Source organism: Dama dama, chromosome 8, assembly GCF_033118175.1.
Source record: "Dama dama isolate Ldn47 chromosome 8, ASM3311817v1, whole genome shotgun sequence".
In the NCBI taxonomy this organism is placed as follows: Eukaryota; Metazoa; Chordata; class Mammalia; order Artiodactyla; family Cervidae; genus Dama; species Dama dama.
In genome coordinates, this window is record NC_083688.1 from 11014137 (window position 1) to 11035848 (window position 21712).

The 21712-nt window shown below is 49.7% G+C and overlaps 1 protein-coding gene across 4 annotated transcripts; it reads left to right on the plus strand.

Moving 5' to 3' along the window:
- The first annotated feature begins 1964 nt into the window (after positions 1–1964).
- RCC1 (regulator of chromosome condensation 1) lies at positions 1965–21263 on the plus strand. Of its 4 annotated transcripts, none has more exons than XM_061148371.1 (11): positions 1965–2068; positions 10587–10668; positions 11205–11270; positions 12567–12754; positions 12932–13111; positions 13920–14016; positions 14129–14251; positions 15415–15570; positions 15866–15985; positions 16334–16486; positions 17636–21263. In XM_061148371.1, exons 2-11 carry the CDS (start codon positions 10596–10598, stop codon positions 17812–17814), a joined length of 1335 nt encoding a protein of 444 aa, XP_061004354.1. In that variant the 5' UTR covers positions 1965–2068; positions 10587–10595; the 3' UTR covers positions 17815–21263. The 4 variants fall into 4 exon arrangements, with proteins under 4 accessions (XP_061004354.1, XP_061004357.1, XP_061004356.1 ...); XM_061148373.1 differs by lacking the exon at positions 1965–2068 and adding an exon at positions 2462–2610; XM_061148374.1 differs by lacking the exon at positions 11205–11270.
- Positions 21264–21712: the final 449 nt, after the last annotated feature.

The window sequence follows — 21712 nt, forward strand, 5'->3', positions numbered from 1 at the left end:
AAAAAAATGTGAATCTTTACAGATTTTTAAGCAAGTCAAAGTCTCATAGTCATGATTTAGGGAGACTAACTTGGGGATCTTGATGGAATGAAATGAAGGCCAGAGGAGGAGAAATAAAACATGGAGAGGAGAGGGACGAACCAGGAAAGATGTTGAAGTTTAAATGAGAAACTTCTAACCTTGGCTTGAAGGATGAAGGGTGAGAGTGGGGAGTCTTCATCCATGGAAAATGAGTTTTTATTTGGTGTATTGAGTCTTCTGCATAGAGCCATAAGACTAAAACCTAGCGTAGAGGTCAGGACCAGACCAAATGGGCTGTCATCTCAGTTAAAAGGTGGTAGCTCAGCCCTGAACAAGACTTCTGAACCCCTTCTATCACTTGTATCATGACCCCAGACAACTTGCTTAACCTCTTTGAACCGCATTTTTTTCATTGTCCAACTGTCAAGAGTTTTGTGAAGAACAAATGTACTAATGGACAGATGTGTGTCTGAAGTTCAAGTTAGAGGTTTTACAAAATAGGTAATGATACTTATTTTTATAATTACATCAAGCCATGTGAATGAATAAGATCTTGGAGGAAGACAGCAGAGACAGAGATCCCAGGGTTAAAACTTGGAGGAATTTCACAGCATATCATCCAAAAAGGGAGTCCGTGATGGAGGCAGAAGTAAACTTGAGGCGGTAAGAAACCTTGAAAATGGGGAGTGCTTTGGGGTGGGCTCTGTATGGAAGAAATCCAGCTGGTAAATACTCATCAGGAGCTTCCCTGGTGGCCCAGATGGTACTAAAAGAAATTTTTTTTTAATCATCTGCCTGCAACGTAGGAGACCTGGGTTCAATCCCTGGGATGGGAAGGTCCCTTGGAGGAGGAAATGGCAACCCACTCCAGTATTCTTGCCTGAGAAATCCCAGGGACAGAGGAGCCTGGTGGGCTACAGTTCACGGGGTCACAAAGAGTCAGACAGGATTGAGCGACTAACACTTTCACTTCAAACACTCATCAAAAGTGTCCATCTAGAGTTCAGGAATGATAGCATGACTTTCAGAGTCAAGAGTCTACATGAAATGGAGAAAACATCCTTCTGCAGAGGTCACTCCTTTGACCTGGGAAACCCCCAGACACAGTGAAAAGGCCTGAAAGGTGACCACAGGGAACTTGAAATCCTGAAGAACTGTTTGAATCCATCCTGAAGAAGGAGCATGTTAACAAGAGAAGGGTAGGCAGCTTGGCCTGTTTTCCGTCACTAATTCGCAACCTCAGTTCACACCCTCCTCTTTCTTATCTGGCCTCCCTGCCTCACTCTTGGTTTCCCCTCTGCCCAAGCCCGTTTTCCATTTTGTTCCAAAACAAAAATCTGCTCCCGTCACTCATGTGCTCAGATCCCTTCCAGAGTTCCCCGTTTCCCCAGGATAGAGGCGGTCTCCTTAGACAAAACCGCTAAGTCCCTCCCATGGCATCTTCTGCCCCAGTCAGACTTGGGCAGTTTCCCCAACCCACCAGAGGCTCTCATCGCTCCCTGTCCTCGCAAGGATGCTTCTCCTAGGATGCCCTGCCCTCTTGGGCTTAACCTGGACAGCCTTCCTTAAGTCCCAGCTGAGCTGGATAGCCCTGTGCGTACCCTTGTCACAACAGCCCTTGTCACGGCCCTGAGTAGTTGTCGATAGTCTATGACTTCTCATCTTTCTCTGACGGAAAGCCCCTTGAGAGCAGGGACGATCAGTGTCTCTTTTATCCGTACCGTCCCTCCCATACCATATTTTTTTCCCAGACAAACCCTGATTTCAAGCAGTCTTTCTGGTTGTCAGTCCACTCGTTCCAGTTTAGGGTCTTCAAAACACACACCCGCTCTGTAACCCCGGGCCAGGGCGGAAAGAGCCTGGTGGCGAGCGCCTTAGCCGGATCGCGCCACCGGCACCTCCCGGGGCGGCCGCCAGGGGGCGCCGGGCTCTTTGTTTTCTTTTCTGGCCCGGGGTCGGGGCCGGAGGCCCGCAGAGCGCATGCTCTGGGGCAGTTCGCGGCCGGGCCGGCGAGCGGAGGAGTTCCTTGTGGCGGACCTGCAGCGAGGTAGGTCGGGCTAGTCACGCACGGAGGGTCGGGGCGGGGGGCGGCGCGCGGGGCGGGCACAGCCCGGGGCCGCCGGCTGGCGGCGACCGGCCGGGGCCGTTGCCCGCGCGCGTCCGTGTGGCGCGGTGCCGGCCCCACGTGAAGCCAGCGCGGCTGGGAGGCGCGGGTGCGGGCGAGCTGGTCTGCAGCCCCGCGGGGCGCCCTGGAGCCAGCCCGCCCGCCCGGGCCCCGCCTCGCCCGAGCGAGGGCCGCGCGGCCCCTCCGCCGCCGCGCCTCGCACGCCCGGCCCGCGCCGCCAGCGGGGGCGGGAGATTCAAACGGCCCGAGCGCGGCCGGCCGGGGTTTTGCGCGCGGCCGCAGTGACCTCGGCGCCCGCGGTGCGTAGAGCCGCGCGCCTCCCGGGCCGGGGCGGGCGCTCCGGCGGTGCGGCGTTTCCGGAGCGGAAAAGTGATTTTTAAAAGTCCATCACTGGTTTGGAGAATGCGGTTTGCGGAGCACGGTGGGAATCCCGCCCGGCGAGGGTCGGCTCGAGGAGCTCGAGGGTAGGCTGCCGAGGGTCTGCGTAGGGAGCGAAATCTCAGCGTCAACAGGCACCGCCACGACTGTTGACCAGTGGCAGAGGTGTGCCGGGAACTCCGCATCAACTCATCTGTCAGCAGATTTAGTCGCTGGCGGTCTCCTCCGTGTCGCGCGTGCAGGGCTGGGGAAAATGGTGAAAGGGCCCCGGGTGGCCGTGATCGAGCTCCCTGCCTCCCCTGGGGAGGCCCATGTGGGGCCACAGTTACTGTCCAGGATGATCCCCAACGTGTGCCCATGGAGCCGGGCGCTCGCTGCTCCTGGCGGTTATTAACCAAGGTGCTCCAAGTGTTACTTGAGTGCCTATAGCAGAAGTCGAGTGTAGGGAGTGTGGATGGGGAACTCGGACGTTCACCCAAGCCTGGGCAGGAGGATGAGGGATGGCTTTCCAGCTGAGCTGACTCTTGGCCAGGGTTTTGAAGGAACAGAGGAGTTATTCAGCGGACCGAGGGTGGAGGGTTTCTGGTGATCCAGGCAGGGAACACAGCACGTGCAAACGCAGGAAGGCGTGGGTGAGTGTTGTCATCAGAGGTACCACGGTGTTTAAGTCTGGCGCACAGGGTACCAGGAAAAGAAGAGCAAGATGATCGAGCAGGGGCTGGGTCTCCGAAGGTCTGGAGTGCTAGTGCTGGGTGAGGCGGAGAAAGCAGCGACGGTTTTACCCAAGAAGGACATCAGAGTGGAGTCTGGAAAGGTAAACTAGGAGTTCTCCATGCTCTTATTGGGAAGCCATCCCAAGAGCAGGAATCCTGTTCAGCTTTGCAACTTCCTAGTTGGCTACCCCTGGGCCATCCACCTAATCCCCCTGGGCCATCCACCTAATCCCCCTGGGCCTTGTCCTTAACTGTAAGATGAAGGTAAGAGAGTTACTAGTATCCTGTAAAGCTGTGGTTCTAATACCTGGGGTAAGGTGTAGCCTCATTCTGCTGGAATAAATGAATGCACTTAAGCCTAGGCTCCCTCTGTATTTTTGGACTTCCCTGGTAGCTCCGTTGGTTAAGAATCTGCCTGTGATGGAGAAGACCCAGGTTTGATCCTTGGATGGGCAAGATCCCCTGGAGAAGGAAATAGCAGCCCACTCCAGTATTCCTGCCTGGAAAATCCCATGGACGGAGGAGTCTCGCAGGCTACAGTCCATGGGATCACCAAGAATCGGATACAACTTAGCAACTTAAACCACCATCACCCCCTCTGTATTGAAGGGGGATCCTGGTAAGGATCTCTTGGGTGAGGTCTACCAGTTCTGTGCCTGACATCAGGCAGGAAGGAGTTGCTCCCCCAGTGTTTGTTGACAGACAAACAGAACCTCTCTCCTCCCTTCCCTCCCAGGGGACTTTCCTCACAAAGAGATTCTTCAGCCCTTGCGTCTGGCAAGTGTCTGCCTCCTGACATTGGGGTGACTGGGTGGAGACAGCTGCTGTGGTTGGAGAGATCACCGTCTCCCTTTGCAGAGATGAGGTCACGGGGGGTCACAGCAGGAACACAAGGGCCCTGGTAGACTGTCTAGTCTACCAAATGAAGAAACAGGCCCAGGGAGAAGTGGGGATGGGGGGATGCTCTGGTCCTGGTGGGTGTGGTCGGCAGACCTGGGCTGTCATCCCCTGAGCCTTCACTTTCATGTCTGTAAAGCCAGGATAATCACACCTCTTGAGGGCAGAGTGTGAGTATTCCAGGATTGACTGGCACACGTTGTTGTTCAGTCGCTAAGTCATGTCCGACTCGGTAACCCCATGGATTGCAGCACGCCAGGCTCCTCTGTCCTCCGCCATCTCCCAGAGTTTGCTCACATTCATTTCCATTGTGTCCGTGTTGCTATCTAACCATCTCATCCTCTGCTGCCCTCTTCTCCTCCTGCCTTCAATCTTTCCCAACATCAATGTCTTTTCCAGTGAGCCAGCTCTTTGCATCGAGTGCCCAAAGTATTGGAGCTTCAGCTTCAGCATCAGTCCTTCCAATGAATATTCAGGGTTGATCTCCTTTAGGATGGACTGGTTTGATCTCCTGGTAGTCCACAGGACTCTCGAGGGTCTTCTTCAGCACCATAATTGGAAAGCATCAGTTCTTCACCTTAGGAGTCTGTTAGTGAAAGTTGACTCTGTATCTGACTTACTGAGATTGTATCACACTCTTCTTCCAGACTGTGAACTCCTTGAAGATGGAAGCTGTGTTTGTCTGTTGGGGAGTGAGGGGTGGGGACAAGACTAGGACTTATACCCAGCCCAGACTCTCGATGTCTAGTTAAGAAAACACACCCAGGGACTACCCTGGTGGTCCAGTGGTTAAGATGCCACATTTCCATTGTAGAGGGCACAGGTTCAATCCCTGGTCAAGGAACTAAGAAAAATAAAATAAATAAATAAATAAAACACACCCAGAGTGGTTAGAGAGGAAGTCTGTCCAAAGGACTGATTTGTGAGGTAGAAAACATGCATGTGGGTCATGGGTACAGGGCTCCACCTTTTAGAAGGTGCCCCCTCATCCCCCGAGTTGCCTCCGGGATTGCTCATAGACACTGCAGTGCCTGGAGTCCTCCCTTTGAGAGACGAAGACTCTCAAGTTCAGAGGGGACTCAGGTGGGCTGGACTTGAGAGCCAGTGCGCTCTGCACCGTGGCATGGAGCTGTGCTTGTGGTCAGTCCTTCCACACGTGCTTCAGCAGATCTGTTGCCCACCTGGCCCACTCTCCCAGGCCCTCACTGCTTCCGTGTCTCCCCTTTGCTCTCACCCACCGTCTTGTTCCTTTCAGCAGGCTCCCACCCTCTGCTCCTTGCCTTTGGCCAGGTTCATAGGGAATCCTGGGGAGCCTTGTCCAGGCTGCCTTGATCACTGCCTGGATCATGACCTGCCTTTAGCCAACCGTTCTTTTGCTTTTAATTATCAGATATACCTGGATTCCATTCCTGGCTTTCTTTTCTGGCTGTGCCAGCTTAAACAAGTAAACCTACTTCTCTGCGCCTCAGTTCCCTCAGCTGTTAAATAAGAGTGACAGAGCCCTCTTCAGCTTGTTGCAAGAAGTTAAAGGTTGTTAGAGGGTAGGTGTGGCCAGTGCCCCAAAGAGACTCATCTGAAGAAGCAGATTGGTTAAATGATTATGATTCCTTTAGGATTGAGAGAGGGATCTGAGGTAGTGTACCAATGCAGGCAACTTTGAGTAGAAGTTCTTGCAGTAGGATAGGGCTGGAGTGGGATGGAGATGCACTTGGTATGGAGAGAAGAGTAAGCAGTCTAAGATTATGAGAAGGGAGGGTGTGGCAGATAAGGTGAGGCCAGAAGTTGTGTCAGTACCAGACCCTGGAGGTCTTTTAAAAAAGATCATGAGTGTCTAGCAGAATAACATGTTTTGGTTTTTTTTTTTTGGTTAATGATCCATGACACCGAATACCTCCTATAACCTTTGTTTTTCTGTCTCCACTCCAGGCCTTTCCCATAGGTCAACCCAACAGCAGCACTGATGTGCTGATACCATTCTGTTTCCTGTTTTGTTTTGTTTTTTCACTTAATTTCTTGTGAGTACTTTTCCAAGCTCCTTCTCAGTCTCCCTCCCCAGCAGAGCTGACGGCTGCAGGTCATTCTGATGAGTTGACGGGGCCAATATGCCTTTGGTGGAACAGGGCCCCAGACCCAGTGAACCGCAGCCAACCTGGCCAAGGGTTAGGAGCTGTTTACTGGAAAGGGTGTGTCCCTGGTGTATCCCACACTCCTTAACCCATCCAGCTCTGCCACCTTAACATCCCTTCTCAGTCAGCTCCCGCACACTTCACACTTGACAAAAACGCCTGGCGAGGCGGGCCTCCCGGTCTTTCCTGTCAGTCTGTCCCCCAGTCTTCTCAGTAACTGAAGTCTTACCATCTACCTAGGTACTTAAGCCAAAGCCTGGGAGTCCTTGTGTTGGGCCAAGTTCATAGGGGGATCAAGGGGGCCCTGCCCAGGATCCCCTGGGTATTTTAGATGAAAAAGTCATTCTGAGTTCCTCCCCCACCCTCATTCCCTACATCTAATCCACTGGCAAAGCAAGCCTGTCTCCTAAATTGTGTATTTTTCTTTGTTGCCTGAGACCAAATCATGTCACCAACTTCTCTCATTTGGATGCCTGCAATCGCCTCCTCTTCCAGTCCCTTCCAGAACAATTGTTAATGAGACAGTCGTCTTAATGCTTGTCTGTTTTCCCTACTAGGCCTTGTACAACCTGTTCCCTGCTCCCCTTGTGCCTCTGATCCATCACTGTCCAGCTGCAGCCCTGCTGGCCTCCCCAGGTTCCTGAGCACATCACATGCTTTTGTCCAGGCCTTCCCCTGCTGGCTTTCTCTGCCTAGTATTTCAAGTCTTAGCCCAGATGTCACCTATCTGACCTATATCTCCTCCCCTATCCCAGTTACTCTCTTTTTTTTTTAATTGTGATAAACTATACATAACATAAAATTTACCATTGTAGCCATTTTTAACTGTACATGGTTCAGTGGCATTAAATACATTTACATTGTTGTGTCCCTGGAATATTCCTTCTATATCACCTTGCCTGTTCATCACACCACACTGCACAACTGAACTGATCCCAGTGAAGGTGCATTTCTAGTGTGGGAAGACGGGTCTCAAAGAGGCCGGTTGGAGGCGAGGAGTGCCACCCTCGGAGAATGAAAGTTGCATGAAACACAGAACTGCCACCTCAACAAAGTCAAAACTGGGCCAGTCTCAGCCTGCAGAAGCTCAACCTGCAGAGGCTCAGCCCACACAGCCTTGGGGCATTCCAGGCCTTTGGCTACTTCCTTGTCTTCGGCACTTTGTTGTCCTCCCCCAGGGTAGCCAGCAGAAATGTGCCTGGAGATTCCAGGCTGTTGACCTCATGTTCATACACCATGGAACGGGGAGCTGGAGAGGCTGAGGCTCTAGGACCTACTGGAAGGAAGGAAGGATGAGGTGCTATTTAGGCCCACAGTAGAGCCTAAGAAGGGTTCTTAGAATTCTCTTGCCATTTATAGCCTTGGTTAAAGTCTCCATCCCTTTTCTATAAAATGGAGGGGAGGTAGTAAGATTAGATTAGCTGTGCCCAAGCATCACCTGGAACAGACCCTAGATGTTTAAACACCAGCATTGATTATTGAGCCCCTACCCTCCCCTGTAATTGTATGTGTGCATGCTAAGTCGCTTCAGTCTTGTCTGATTCTTTGCGACCCCATGGACTGTAGCCCACCAGGCTCCTTTGTCCATGGGGTTCTCCAGGCAAGAATACTGGAGTGGGTTGCCATGCCCTCCTCCAGTTGATCTTCCCGACCCAGGGATTGAACCACCCTGTAATTACTTTTACAGTATTAGCTCATTTAGTCATAGTCATAACAAGGTGTAGGTACTATTGTTGTTCAGTTGCTCAGTCATGTCTCTTTGCAGCCTCATGGACTGCAGCACGCCCGGCTCCTCTATCCTCCACTATCTCTCGGAGTTTGCTGAAATTTATGTCCATTGAGTCAGTGACACCACCCTTATGGCAGAAAGCGAAGAAGAACTAAACAAGAGCCTCTTGATGAAAGTGAAAGAGGAGAGTGAAAAAGTTGGCTTAAAGCTCAGCATTCAGAAAACTAAGATCATGGCTTCTGGTCCCATCACTTCATGGCAAATAGATGTGGAAACAGTGGCAGACTTTATTTTGGGGCTCCAAAATCACTGCAGATGGTGACTGCAGCCATGAAGTTAAAAGACGTTTACTCCTTGGAAGAAAAGTTATGACCAACCTAGACAGCATATTAAAAAGCAGAGACATTACTTTGCCAACAAAGGTCCGTCTAGTCAAGGCTATGGTTTTTCCAGTAGTCATGTATGGACGTGAGAGTTGGACTATAAAGAAAGCTGAGCGCCAAAGAATTGATGCTTTTGAACTGTGGTGTTGAAGAAGACTCTTGAGAGTCCCTTGGACTGCAAGGAGATCCAGCCAGTCCATCCTAAAAGAAATCAGTCCTGAATATTCATTGGGAGGACTGATGTTGAAGCTGAAACTCCAATACTGTGGCCACCTGATGTGAAGAGCTGACTCATTTGAAAAGACCCTGACACTGGGAAAGATTGTAGGCGGGAGGAGAAGGGGACGACAGAGGATGAGATGGTTGGTTGGATGGCATCACTGACTCGATGGACATGAGTTTGAGTAAGCTCCAGGAGTTGGTGATGGACAGGGAAGCCTGGCGTGCTGCAGTCCATGGTGTTGCAAAGGGGTGGACATGACTGAACAACTGAACTGAACTGAGTCAGTGATGCTATCTAACCATCTCATCCTCTCCCGCTCCCTTCTCCTTTTGCCTTCAATCTTTTCCAGCATCAGGGTCTTTCATTTCATGGCAGCACTCACCATCCACAGTGATTTTGAGTAATTACTATCCCCATTTTACTGAGGAGGAAACTGAATGGTGAAGAGACTTAAGTAACTTTGTCCAAGGTCAAACAGCCAGAAAGTAGCTGAGTACACAGATAGCCTGGCTCCTCTTAACCACCACTTGCTCTACCGCTTTTGCATCTGGATAGTTGCAAATTGCCTGGGCCCTGCTATCAGTTTCAGAGGGATCACAGAGTTTGGGAGCCTTAAGGCTTAGACAGCCGTCTTTCATAACCTTAAAAACCAGGGCTCAGTAAAGATTTCTTTCAGAAACTGCTTATGTGGAGGAAAAAGGGCTTTTGACCCAATTTGGGCTGGGTTGAAATTGAGACAATAGGGCAGAGTGTCTGTTCTCAGCGGCCGTGAGAAGGCAACAGCAGTTAGTTGAAGCAAGGAGGCAGTCAGCACTGACAGCTCAGCTGCCCTGGATCCTGCGAGCTGCCACAAGCCTTCATGTCACCCAGAGGTGATTTCCTTTCCCCCAGGTGTTTGTATGATAGTGTGAGTGTATATGCAATGTTTTTCTCTTGTTGGATGGGTTTAAAGGAAAGCCAGGTTCCTCCTAGGAGTGGTGACATTTTGGATCAAAGGGCACAGATGGTTTTGTTTTTTAAATTTATTTGAATTTTGGCTATGCTGGGTTTTCATTACTGCCTACGGACTTTCTCTAGTTGCAGTGAGTCTGGGCTACTCTGTTGCGGTGCACGGGCTTCTTATTGCAGTGGTTTCTCGTTGTGAGCGTGGGCTCTTGGGCATGCAGGCAGAGTAGTTGTGGTGCATGGGCTTAGTTGCCACAGCATGTGGAGTCTTCCTGCACCAGGGATCGAACCTCTGTCCCCTGCATTGGCAGGTAGGTTCCTGACGACTGGACTGCGATTGAGGAAGTCGTCTGGTTTGGTTTTATTTAATGAAAATATAGCTGTCAGTGTGTGTTTGTGTGGTCTGATTATAACAGTAATGTATCACCAGACTTACTAGTGGTTATGTTGGGGTTGGGTGGAGTTGTGATGTTCATTGAATGTTCTTCAGTGTTTTAATTTTTTAATAATAAAATTTAAAAATACATGTCATGCTGTTTGTATCTTAGATTAAGATATAAAGAAAAAAGTAAAAGTTGTCCATAATCCCATTTTCCAGAGGTTACCATTATTAATATTGAATGTATTTCCTTCCACATATTTTTATCTGTGTATGCTTTTTCTTTTCCACAAGTAGGATGATAGCCTGTTTTTCAGTCTGTTTATGTTACTTGACAATGATTCAGTAAATAAATCTCTGAAAACATCACTTTTAATGGCTTCATACTGTTTTATCATCAGTATGCCACATATTTAGCCAATCCCCTACTCCTAAGTACATGGGTTGTTCCATTTTTTGTTGTTTTTGTTTTTTTAATGTTACGAAGAATACAGTAGAGAATATTAGTGAAACTTAATATTTGGGTTTATTTATTATTTGGTTCTTCTCAAGTAAATTCCGAGAAGTGGAATTGCTAGGCATTTCTTTTCACTTTTTTAAGGGTTTTTGATAAATATTGGCTGAATAGAGCCATTTCTGACATGGAGTCTTTGCCTGGGTTTTTCAGGACAAGAAGATGCCACCCAAGCGTATAGCTAAGAGAAGGTCTCCCCCAGAAGATGCCCTCCCCAAAAGCAAGAAGGTGAAGGGTAAGTTGGCCCTTAGTGTGGGTGGCCTCTTGGCATCCCCAGAATCTGGTACTGGGCTCCTTCCTCCCTGAGATTTGAAGCCAAGGGGCCAGAAAGTACAGGAACTCCACCCACCATGAGGGTCTTCTGTAGCTCACTGATTCCCATCCTCTGGGAATGATAAAGGGGCAGAGACTTGCTTAAAAGCCCTCAGGTACCGGTGAAAAACTAGACCCTAAGGCTTTGCCCTAGGCAGTAATGCCTAGTTAAGGCCATTGACCTCCAGACTGGGTTCACTCCTGGCTCTGCCACTTTCTAGCTGTATAACTGTGGCAAATCACTAACCTCACTGAACTTAGAATACCCCATTCAAAACGGGCAACCTCACCGGGCTGCCATGAGGAAAATGAGCTCGTGTCCTGGTTAGCATTCGAGAGACGTGCCTTTGGTCTCCTCTCTGCGGGGACCCTGGAGGGAGTCAGGGAGGAGAGCCACCCCCAGTCTGGGAGGGTGGGGAGAGTGTGGACCCACACTCAGACAGTGTCTGTCTTTTGCAGACCCTCGTAACCAGGCAGTGAGGGCCGTTGCCTCCCGCCGTGTTCCAGGCGCCCGCTCCTGCCAAGGTGCCTGCGGGCTGTGCCCTCCTGACCAGAAGGCCCGACCAGGTGGCTGCCTGCCCAGAGCGCCCTCTGCGCAGCTGCAGCCGACCTGGCAGCCGTGGCCACACCCCCAGGGGGAGGGGCTGGACGCCATTGGCTGTCCGGGGTGCTGGTGGCCCCGCCCCCCGTTGGCCGGCGGTTGGCCCAGCGCCGCACACTGATTGGCGCGTACCTCTTCGCAAATGCCTGTATGGTCTCTTACTCCTCCCTTTCCTCTTCAGCTGCATGTCTGCTCCCCAATAGAAGTGGAGTGGGGGTCAGTGTGCCTGTGTCCAGTGGTTAAGTCATAGCCTGAGGATGGAGACTGAGGACTGTGCTCTGACCATGTAGGCCTCCTCGGTTTGGTTTCACTGCAAACTCTACTCGATATTAGCTCTTAGGACACTCTGAGGCTCTGTTCTCCTTTTCTATAAAATGGGAGCCTGAAATGGAAGGCCTATAGCATAATGTGTGGGGCTGCAAATCAATTTAACATTCGTAGAGTAAGCACTGTTAGATGTTATTATGCCCTATTAGTTGGTTCCTGACCGAGAACAGACAATCGGAAAAGCTATCTTGTGCCCCCACTTCCCCTCCCCACCTGGATTTTTTTCTCTGTATCAAGTATATTATTGCCATTTCCTTCCACTCACATTAATAATGTGCTTAGGTGGGCACTTTCCTGGTAGTCCAGTGGCTAAGACTCTGTGCTCCCAGTGAAGGAAGCCAGGGTTCCATTCCTCAACAGGGAAGTAGATCCCACAGGCCACAACTAAGGACCCTGCATGTTGCACTGGGACCGAGCATAGCCAAATAAATAAATACAGATTTAAAGAAAAAAAAATGTGCTGGGGATTTTTGGTTTTTAATTTAAAATTAAAATTTTTTTTATGTGAGTCATATTTTAAAGTCTTCATTGAATTTGTTTCAGTATTCCTTGTTTTTTGTTTTGGTTTTTTGGGTATGAGGCATGTTGGATCTTAGTTCCCCCACCAGGGATTGAACCTACACACCCCTCTATTGGAAGGGTCTTAACCACTGGACCGCCAGGGAAGTCTCTAATGTGCTCAGTTTTTAATCTTCACAAACATTCTATGAGATAGGTACTTTTCTTACCATCGTTTCACAGATGAGGACGCTTAGGCTTGGAGAAGTCTGACTAATGTTTTGTGGCAGGGCATGGATTTGAACCCAGGTCTGTGTTATCCCACAGCCTGTGCAGCAGCCTCTCCTCTCTCTTGTCATCCTGCACACTTAGGGGCTATCTTCTTTACCCCTCAGTCTCCCATAGGTCCCACGGCACAGAACCAGGTATGGTGCTGACACTGGGCCAGGGCGACGTGGGCCAGCTGGGGCTGGGCGAGAATGTGATGGAGAGGAAGAAGCCAGCCCTAGTGTCCATTCCAGAAGACATCGTGCAGGCTGAGGCTGGGGGCATGCACACTGTGTGCCTAAGCAAAAGTGGCCAGGTAGGTCAGGGTGGCACCAGATGGGACAGGACCTGGGACTGGGGGACCTGGGGAAGGAGCTCTGAACCATATGCGTTACTCTGTAGAGATGGAGCTGGCTAGATAAGCAGGGTGTGGCCTAGACATGAAGATACTGAGAGGCCAGACCTCGCACTAATGGGGGCATCCTCTGCACAGGTCTACTCCTTCGGCTGCAATGACGAGGGTGCTCTGGGAAGGGATACGTCAGTGGAGGGCTCAGAGATGGTCCCTGGGAAAGTGGACCTGCAAGAGAAGGTGGTACAGGTGTCAGCAGGAGACAGTCACACAGCAGCCCTCACCGAGGATGGCCGTGTCTTCCTCTGGGGCTCCTTCCGGGTAAGACTGGGTCTGGAGGATGGCTGTGGAGCTGGTAAGCAGAATTAAATATAGCTGGTGGGGTCCCATCTCCATGCCCTTGTTGTACTTGTGGAGAGATTGAGACCTTGGGAAGAGCTTGGACCCAGACCCAGGTTTCTGGTTCTTCATCCAGGCCTGTGCACACTACTGACTGTTCCTATGAATCTGATGTTATGATGTTGGTCACGGAAAAGGGGTGCGTCAGGGATACCTTTGGTCTTTGGCTGAGCCAAGAAGCCTGCTGACCCATCTCCTCCCTTTTAACCTCCCCCGTCCCCTTCCCAGTCTCCTTCCACACTTCTCAGAGGCATATCTCAGAATTTTCAAGACAGGAGAGTGTGGTTTAAACAGCAGATCAGCATTAAAATTGTTTTGGTACTTTATTATTCAATTTATTTTGAAATGTCAGAAATAAAGGAATCTGATATTTCCTCATTGGAGCTCTTTTAACACTTTTTAATGGAGAATTTCAAACATCTAAGAGTAATCAGAATGCTATTTTGAACTCTTATTTACTTGCCTGAACAATTACCAGCTTATGACCAAACTTGTTTGATTTTCACTCCCTTCCATTCCCTAACTCTTTTGTGATATTTTAATGCAAATCACAGACCACATGATTTCACTCATGAGTATTTCACTATGTGGCCTACCTCCTGCCCCCCTCTCCATCCTCACCTGGCACCAGTGCCCTTCACCACACAGCTCTGGGGGTGCCTGCAAAGCTGGATCTGGCTGGTATGAGACAGGCAGGGCTGGCTGAAAACTGACCCGCCCTCCCTTCCAGGACAATAATGGTGTGATCGGGCTCTTGGAGCCCATGAAAAAGAGCATGGTGCCTCTGCAGGTGCAGCTGAGTATGCCCGTGGTGAAGGTGGCCTCAGGTGAGTCTGGGTTCTCGCTCTGGGCAGGAGTTGGAGAACCTTCTTCTGGGTCTGGCTCAGCCTTGGGCCTTACAGCCAAGCCCGGCATCCTCTGCATTCTTCTCACCCTTAGGAAACGACCACTTGGTGATGCTGACAGTTGATGGCGACCTCTATACTTTGGGCTCCGGGGAGCAGGGCCAACTGGGCCGCGTACCTGAATTATTTGCCAATCGTGGTGGCCGTCAGGGCCTTGGTAGGTGTTTGTTTGTTTGTTTTTAATTTATTTTTTGTCTGTGCTAGGTCTTCATTTCTGCATGTGCTTTTCTCTAGTGTGACAAGCGGGGGCTACTCTCTAGTCGTGGTACTCAACTTCTCATTACAGTGGCTTCTCTTGTTGCGGAGCACAGGCTCAAGGGCACGCAGGCTTCAGTAGTCTTAGCTCATGGGCTCAGTAGTTGTGGCTCCCAAGCTCTAGAGCACAGGCTCAGTAGTTGTGGCTCATGAGCTTACCGCATGTGGGATCTTCTGGGATCAGGGATTGAACCCAAGCTTCCTGCACTGGCAGGCAGATTCTTTACCACTGAGCCACCAGGGAAGCCCTTTGGTAGGTGTTTTGCTGATTTAGTTTCAGTTTAGGTTCAAAGGATTCGTTAACAAAAGAAACCACTCATCACACACAAACAAAATGCTATTGGTTTCACCTGTGTGTCATAAGATTTCCTCTGACCTCAGGGCGTTGGCCAGACCTCCAGGGGCTTAAGAAATTCCAGGACCCACTCCCTTTCTTAAGTGCCACTTGACTTACTGGTAACAATTGGTGTGTTCACAAGTAGGCATGTAGTCCAAGCAGGGTCCAGGCAAGGTCAGATGTCAGTCAGAGGCCCGCTCCCTACTTCTGAAGCCTGAACAAGACTACCTCCATTTTAATTTCCCTAACAGTAGGTAGCTTAGGTTCCTCTGGTGGGGCAAGTTGGCAAGCCATCCCCTGCTGAAGGTCAAAGGCAGAAGGGATTCTCTTGTGTTCAGGCTTGCATCAGGTGGACCTGCAGTGATAGTTATGGAATCCCCAGACTACCTCAGAGTTGAATCTTGGCTCTACCCCTTACTGGCCGTGGGCCCCCAGACACAGTTTCCTCATCTCTAAACTACCTGCCTCACTGGGTTGTTGTGAAGTGAACCGAGTTCATATAGAAGGCTGTCTGACACACAGTAAGTTCCATGTAAATGTTACCTCTATGGCTGTGGGAGTCTGAGTGGGGCACCTGGCCTCTGTTGGCCTCAGTTACCTCTTCTGTATTCTATGGAGAAGAGTCCTTGCTTGGGCTCCCTGCGAGGGCTTCAGCAGTGAAGGAGACACAATGGGGCAGAGAGGAGAGGCTGTGTGTGTGCTGCTGACCCTGACCTCTCTGCCTGCAGAACGACTCCTGGTCCCCAAGTGTGTGATGCTGAAATCCAGGGGAAGCCGGGGCCATGTCAGATTCCAGGATGCCTTCTGCGGTGCCTACTTCACCTTCGCCATCTCCTCTGAGGGCCACGTATATGGCTTCGGCCTCTCCAACTACCATCAACTTGGTGAGTCCCAAGCCCATCATCCAGCGTAGTCCAGAGTGACTTGGGTTGTAGTCCTGCCTCCACCACTCATTCATTGTGCCCCCTCCGTGTGGGGGTCACCTAACCTCTCAGAGCCTCAGTTGTTGTTGTTTTTAATATTTATTTATTTATTTATTTTTGGTTGTGCTGGGTCTTCGTTGCTGCACTGTGGCTTTTTCTAGTTGTGATGAGCAGATGTGATGAGGGAGGGGATGAAGAAGGCAATTCCTTGGACAGTGTTACCCCTGACACCCCCATCCTGGCCTTCCCTCCCCAGGAACCCAAGGCACAGAATCTTGTTTTATACCTCAGAACCTAACGTCCTTCAAGAACTCCACCAAGTCCTGGGTGGGCTTCTCTGGGGGCCAGCACCATACAGTCTGCATGGATTCAGAAGGTAGGGGGGTCTCGATCCATCTCTGGGGTGGGGGTGGGGTGTTCCCTGGGCACAGGCCTGGCCCCACTCTGTTAGCAGCAGTGCTTGGAACCTGGGCCTGCTCCATGGATTGGGCTAATTGTGGGTCCATGAGGGTCACCCCACTCGCCAGCATCCTGGTGAGTCTTCCACCTGGGAGTTCAGTGGGGACCTATGGAGGTTCTCCCAGGCCTCCCTCCACACTGAAAGAGACACTGCAGATCTCCTCACCACCTTGGGATTGAGGGACCCACTCCCATGAATATCGGTGCTCACCTGGCCTACCTGGAGCATGCCCTCTGCTATTCGTCCCTCTCCCTCCTCCCACAGGAAAAGCATACAGCCTGGGCCGGGCTGAGTACGGGCGGCTGGGCCTTGGGGAAGGTGCTGAGGAGAAGAGTGTACCCACCCTCATCTCCAGGCTGCCCACGGTCTCCTCAGTGGCTTGTGGCGCCTCTGTGGGGTATGCTGTGACCAAGGATGGTGAGTGGGACCGCCCACAGTCGGTCTGGTTGGGGCCTGGGGGTCATGATTCTTATCACAGTGCCTAGCAGGCTCCGTTGCCCACCATTCGATGGAACTGAGATGTGGAGAGCAGTATTTGTGATGACGTTATTCTTGTCCTGATTGTTAGAAGCTCAGGCTTCGATGACATAAAGTGGGTAAACACATTATTAAAATTATTTTAATGTGTTGTAGCCAAGGGGATATATTAATTACTGAGGCCCAGATAGGCAAGGCTTCCCAGGTGGCTCAGTGGTAAAGATTCTACCTGCCAACGCAGGAGATACAGGAGTCGTAGGTGTGATCCCTGGGTGGGGAAGATCCCCTGGAGGAGGAAATGGCAATGCACTCCAGTATTCTTGCCTGGAAAGTCCATGGACAGAGGAGCCTGGCGGGTCACAGTCCATGGAGTCAGGAAGAGTCAGATACAACTGAACACACAGGCAAGGACAGGCAGAAGGACTGGAACCCAGGTCTCCAGACTCCTAACACAGGCATGCCTTCACGTTTTATACCTTGGTGACCCTTTTTATATACAACCTAGTAACTGCCAGCTTCCCAGGGAGTTGTACTTACAATATCATTAGGAGAAAGAAAGCTTAGTAGTTGGGGTCCTGGCAAGCACAGCAGAGGAGGGTGTGGACAAGTGGTCACTAAAGCCCGGGGGAACAGACTTGGAGGTCTTGAGAAAGCAGGCTGGCAGAGGTGCTTGATCCGGGACTATCTGGAAAGAGTTCCTGAGGAAGTGGGGCTTTTCCTGCACCTTGAAGGTTTAGTCCTTAATGGTGAGAAAAGGAGAACGTCTAGAATAGTCTCAAAGGCAGGTGGTTCAGGGAATGGAGGTGATGTAAGGGTTTGGGGAATGACCAGTCATTGTGAGGCCTTGAACCCTCTGCTTGGGAGCAGGGAGAAGTCTCTGTCGATGCATAACAGCTGTGGTCTCTGGTTGACAAAGCTCTTTTTTGTCCATCGTCTCCTTGCCTCCTCCCAGCTTCTCTGAGGCTGGGACATTGCCAGGCTGCCTCAGACCAACCCCAGAAGGCACCCTCATGTCCCAGGCTTCTCACCCTGCAGAAAGCTGGGGCTGGGGATCCTCGAGACAGCTGCCCCTGTTTCTCTCCCCTGTAGGTCGTGTTTTTGCCTGGGGCATGGGCACCAACTACCAGCTGGGCACGGGACAGGATGAAGATGCCTGGAGCCCCGTGGAGATGACAGGCAAACAGCTGGAGAACCGTGTGGTCTTAACTGTGTCCAGCGGGGGCCAGCACACAGTCTTACTAGTCAAGGACAAGGAGCAGAGCTGGTGAAGCCTCTGAGGGCCTGGTTCCCGGCCCCCCAACCTCCCTCTTGGAACAGGGAAGCCGTAACGACCGCGTGCTCCAGCAGGCCTCTCCCAGCCCCAAGTACTCTGTCACCTCCTGCCTTTTCCTCATCAGCAGAACAGAACCCTTCTCCCCTTTGTGCCCCCCTCTTTTCTGGAATCATCCTGGGACCTACAGGATGAGGGTGGGATAGATGGAAGAGAGGAGAGGGGTTTTTATCAGAAGGAACATTGCTCACCCCACAGCCATGCGGTCAGACCTTCCCCCTCATCCCTACTTCCCATGGTCCTGGCTGACCCTGGGTTTGCTTCTCCAAAACCAAAACTTCCTCCCCTGCGTGTTGGGTGTCCATATACGCTGAGAAGTCGGGCTCCATCGAGCCCTGCTCTAGTCCTCTGCCACTCTTCCCGTCCTTCCCGACCCACAGGCGGACACAATGTACAGTCAGACCCAGCTGTCATGGACCTATGCCTGGGGGAAACTGGAGAAGGGGCAGGGCTACCCAGCCACGGGCAACCCCAAGCCAAATATTTGGCCCTGAACAGGTGCCCATGGGGCAAAAACAAAAACAGGGCTCCTCCGCTTGATCAAGAAAAAAGCCAATCAGCCTTTCTCCCAGAAGCACAAAGCATTCTGTCCTTTAGGCCTTGTCTGCAGTCTCCCCCATCCAGCTGCCTCACCTGCAGCCAAGGGCCTGAAATCTGGAAAGGTAGCTGTGCCCGCAGGGCAAGACTTGCGGGGAGAGGGGAAGGAGGGCTTTATAAACAAACCTACAGCAATATTGAGAGTGAAGGGAGGGAAGGGGAAGAGGGTTGGAGGGGTGGAGGCTGGTCCCCAGAAAGGACAACAGCAGCTTGTACAATGGCTGAAAAAACAGGAAAGGGTTTTGATTTTCTTTTTTTTAAATGTAAAGTATTTTGGAGGGGAGAGTGAAGTCTTTTAACACTTTGAATAAATTTAGAGTTTTATAAAACAGGCCACTTATTTTCTACGCACTCCCTGCTTTTTTAAAAGGGAGCACCTGCTGTGTTGGGAAGGGCAAAATGACCCCATGCCTGTAGACCTGGGGAAGACTAGGACTTCAGTGATGTCAAGAAGTCCTGGTATGTGCCAGCTGTTCATTTTTTGTTGTTTGTTGTTTTGTTTTTGTTTTTTGTGTGGAACAGTGGCTGTTCTAGACAAATCAAAAAGAGTTGATTGGTTTTTGTTAGATATTTATGTTTCAAGAATCACTGGATTTTTAAAAAATTATATTGTACGGTATGTGAGACATGGGATGGATCTTTTAATATCCTAATTTGAAACCAAGATTTTTGAGTACAATACAGCTCTAGAGATACTTACACTAAGTTTAACGATGTATCATTTCAAAAGCTAGTGTAACTGATTAAACATGATTAACTGCACAATAACAACTTGCGCATAATGATGTAGATTTTCACGGGCATTTGAGCAACCAAATCACATAGAGCTGACCTGTCCAGTATGGTGGTCAGTAGCTACTTGTGGCTATTTAGATTTAATTTAAAAATGTAAAATGAACTTCCTCAATTTTACTAGCCACATTGCAAGTCCTCAGTAGTCAAAAGCAGCTAGTGCCTATGGTTTGGGGGCTATGCAAATTCAGAAATTTATAGAACTTTTTTATAATTGCAGAAAGTTACAGTGGACAGTGCTAATATGAGGGATCTATATATGTACAGCAGGGAAGTTTTATTAGCACCAGGAGGATTCTTGATGTCAGCTACTCTTGGAAAAATGAATATGATGTAAAATAACTTAAAATGTATTCTGTGATTGTTTTTTTCCTTGAACTTTTAGTTTCAATGCAGGTCCTGTCCTGGTTAGAAATTGACTTGTTAGAAGGGAAAAAATCACAACTTTCGACTTTAATATTTTCATTGTAAAAGAGGCACTGTGTGTCTGCTCTTCCCTCCCCGCCCCCCAAAAAAAGTTCATTTGGATTAGATTTATTGACGCTTTCCCTTTTGACATACAGCTGATTGAAAGTACCCTCTCCTTAAAAACAACTCTTGCGAATTGGGACTTAAATGGGCCAGGCACTGTACTGAGCACTTTGCATACAATAATAGCTCATTTCATCCTCACATCAACCTTGTGAAGTTGGAATTGCTGTCCCTCAGGAAAATGTCCCTGGGAGTTCAAGTGACTAACTTGAGATCAAGCTGCCTTTCTTTTCCTTGTATTGTAGTGAAAGTCACTCAGTCGTGTCCAATTCTTTGGGACCCCATAGGCTATACAGTCTATGGAATTCGCCAGGCCAGAATACTGGAGTGGGTGGCCTTTCCCTTCTCCAGGGTATCTTCCCAACCCAGGGATCGAACCCAGGTCTCCCACATTGCAGGCGGATTCTTTACCAGCTGAGCCACGAGGGAAGCCCAAGAATACTGGAGTGGGTAGCCTGTCCCTTCTCCAGTGCATCTTCCCAACCCAGGAATTGAGCTGGGGTCTCCTGCATTGCAGGCGGATTCTTTACCAACTGAGCCATCAGGGAAGCGCTGATATGTATTGTATGTAACAGTTATATCACTCTCTGTAGGTAATTACGTATATTAGAAAGGTATCAAGTACAAAGTAGAGGCTCCGCAAGCCTTTGCTTACAACCGTTGCACATTTCAGAATTCCCTGTGGTTCATAATTGCCTTGTTTTTCACATGCTTACTTTTTTGGTATAAGTATTGTGCAATAATTCAGTGTCAGAGTCTATCGGAAGTATAAATCTCCTTTTTTACGTTCAAACGTGTCAAGTGCTCTTAAGTTTTACCTTTTCCCTATCCTCCTCAAACCTGGATTGGTTACCCCAAAACAAATGTAATCACCACATATGGCTCAGCTGTAACTACTGTTTACAGTCATTATAATGTCGCTGTTCAATGGTTTAACAAATTATAATCAGAAGACGGAAAGGTGTGTATGTCTGAGGGGACATCCCTAAAATATCTGAAACTACAAATGAACAGAAATTATATTATTGAGGGCTTCCCTGGTGGCTCAGTGGTAAAGAACCTGCCTGCCAATGCAGGAGACACCAGTTTGATCCCTGATGCTGGAAGATCCCACATGCTGCAGAGCAACTAAGCCCTCACCACAACTATGGAGCCTGTGCTCTGGAGTCCTGTGGCCCCAACTCCTGAAGCCCTCGTGACCTAGGGCCTGCGCTCCACAGCAAGAGGAGCTACCACAGTGAGGAGCCTGTGCGCCAACTAGAGAAAAGCCAGCATAGCGACAAAGACCCAGGACAGTCAAAAATTAAATAAAACTATCTTTTAAAGTATATTATTTAGAAATATGCATATTTTAGGGAAAAGGTTTGGAAGTGGTTGCCTCAAGGAGCTGGGAGTTGGGATAAGGAATAGGTGGGGTAAGGGACAGCTGTTTATTGTTTGACATAAAATCAGTTTTTTTTTCCAGTGTCTTGGTTCAGTCTCTCAGTTGTGTCTGACTCTGCAACCCCATGGACTGCAGCACACCAGGCTTCCTTGTCTATTACCAACCTCTGGAGCTTGCTCAAATTCATCTCCATCGGGTCGGTGATGCCATCCAACCATCTCATTCTCTGTTGTCCCCTTCCGCCTTCAACTTTTCCTAGCATCAGGGTCTTTTCCAATGAGTCAGTTCTTCACATCAGGTGCATGAGTCCTTGCAATGAATATTCAGGACTGATTTCCTTTAGGACTGACTGGTTTGATCTTGCAGTCCAAAGGACTGAGGAGAGTCCTGTTCAACACAGTTCAAAAACATCGATTCTTTGGCACTTAGCCTTCTTTATGGCCCAACTCTCACATCCATACATGACTACTGGAAAAACCAGAGCTTTGACTATACAGACCTTTGTCAGTGAAATTAAAAGACACTTGTTCCT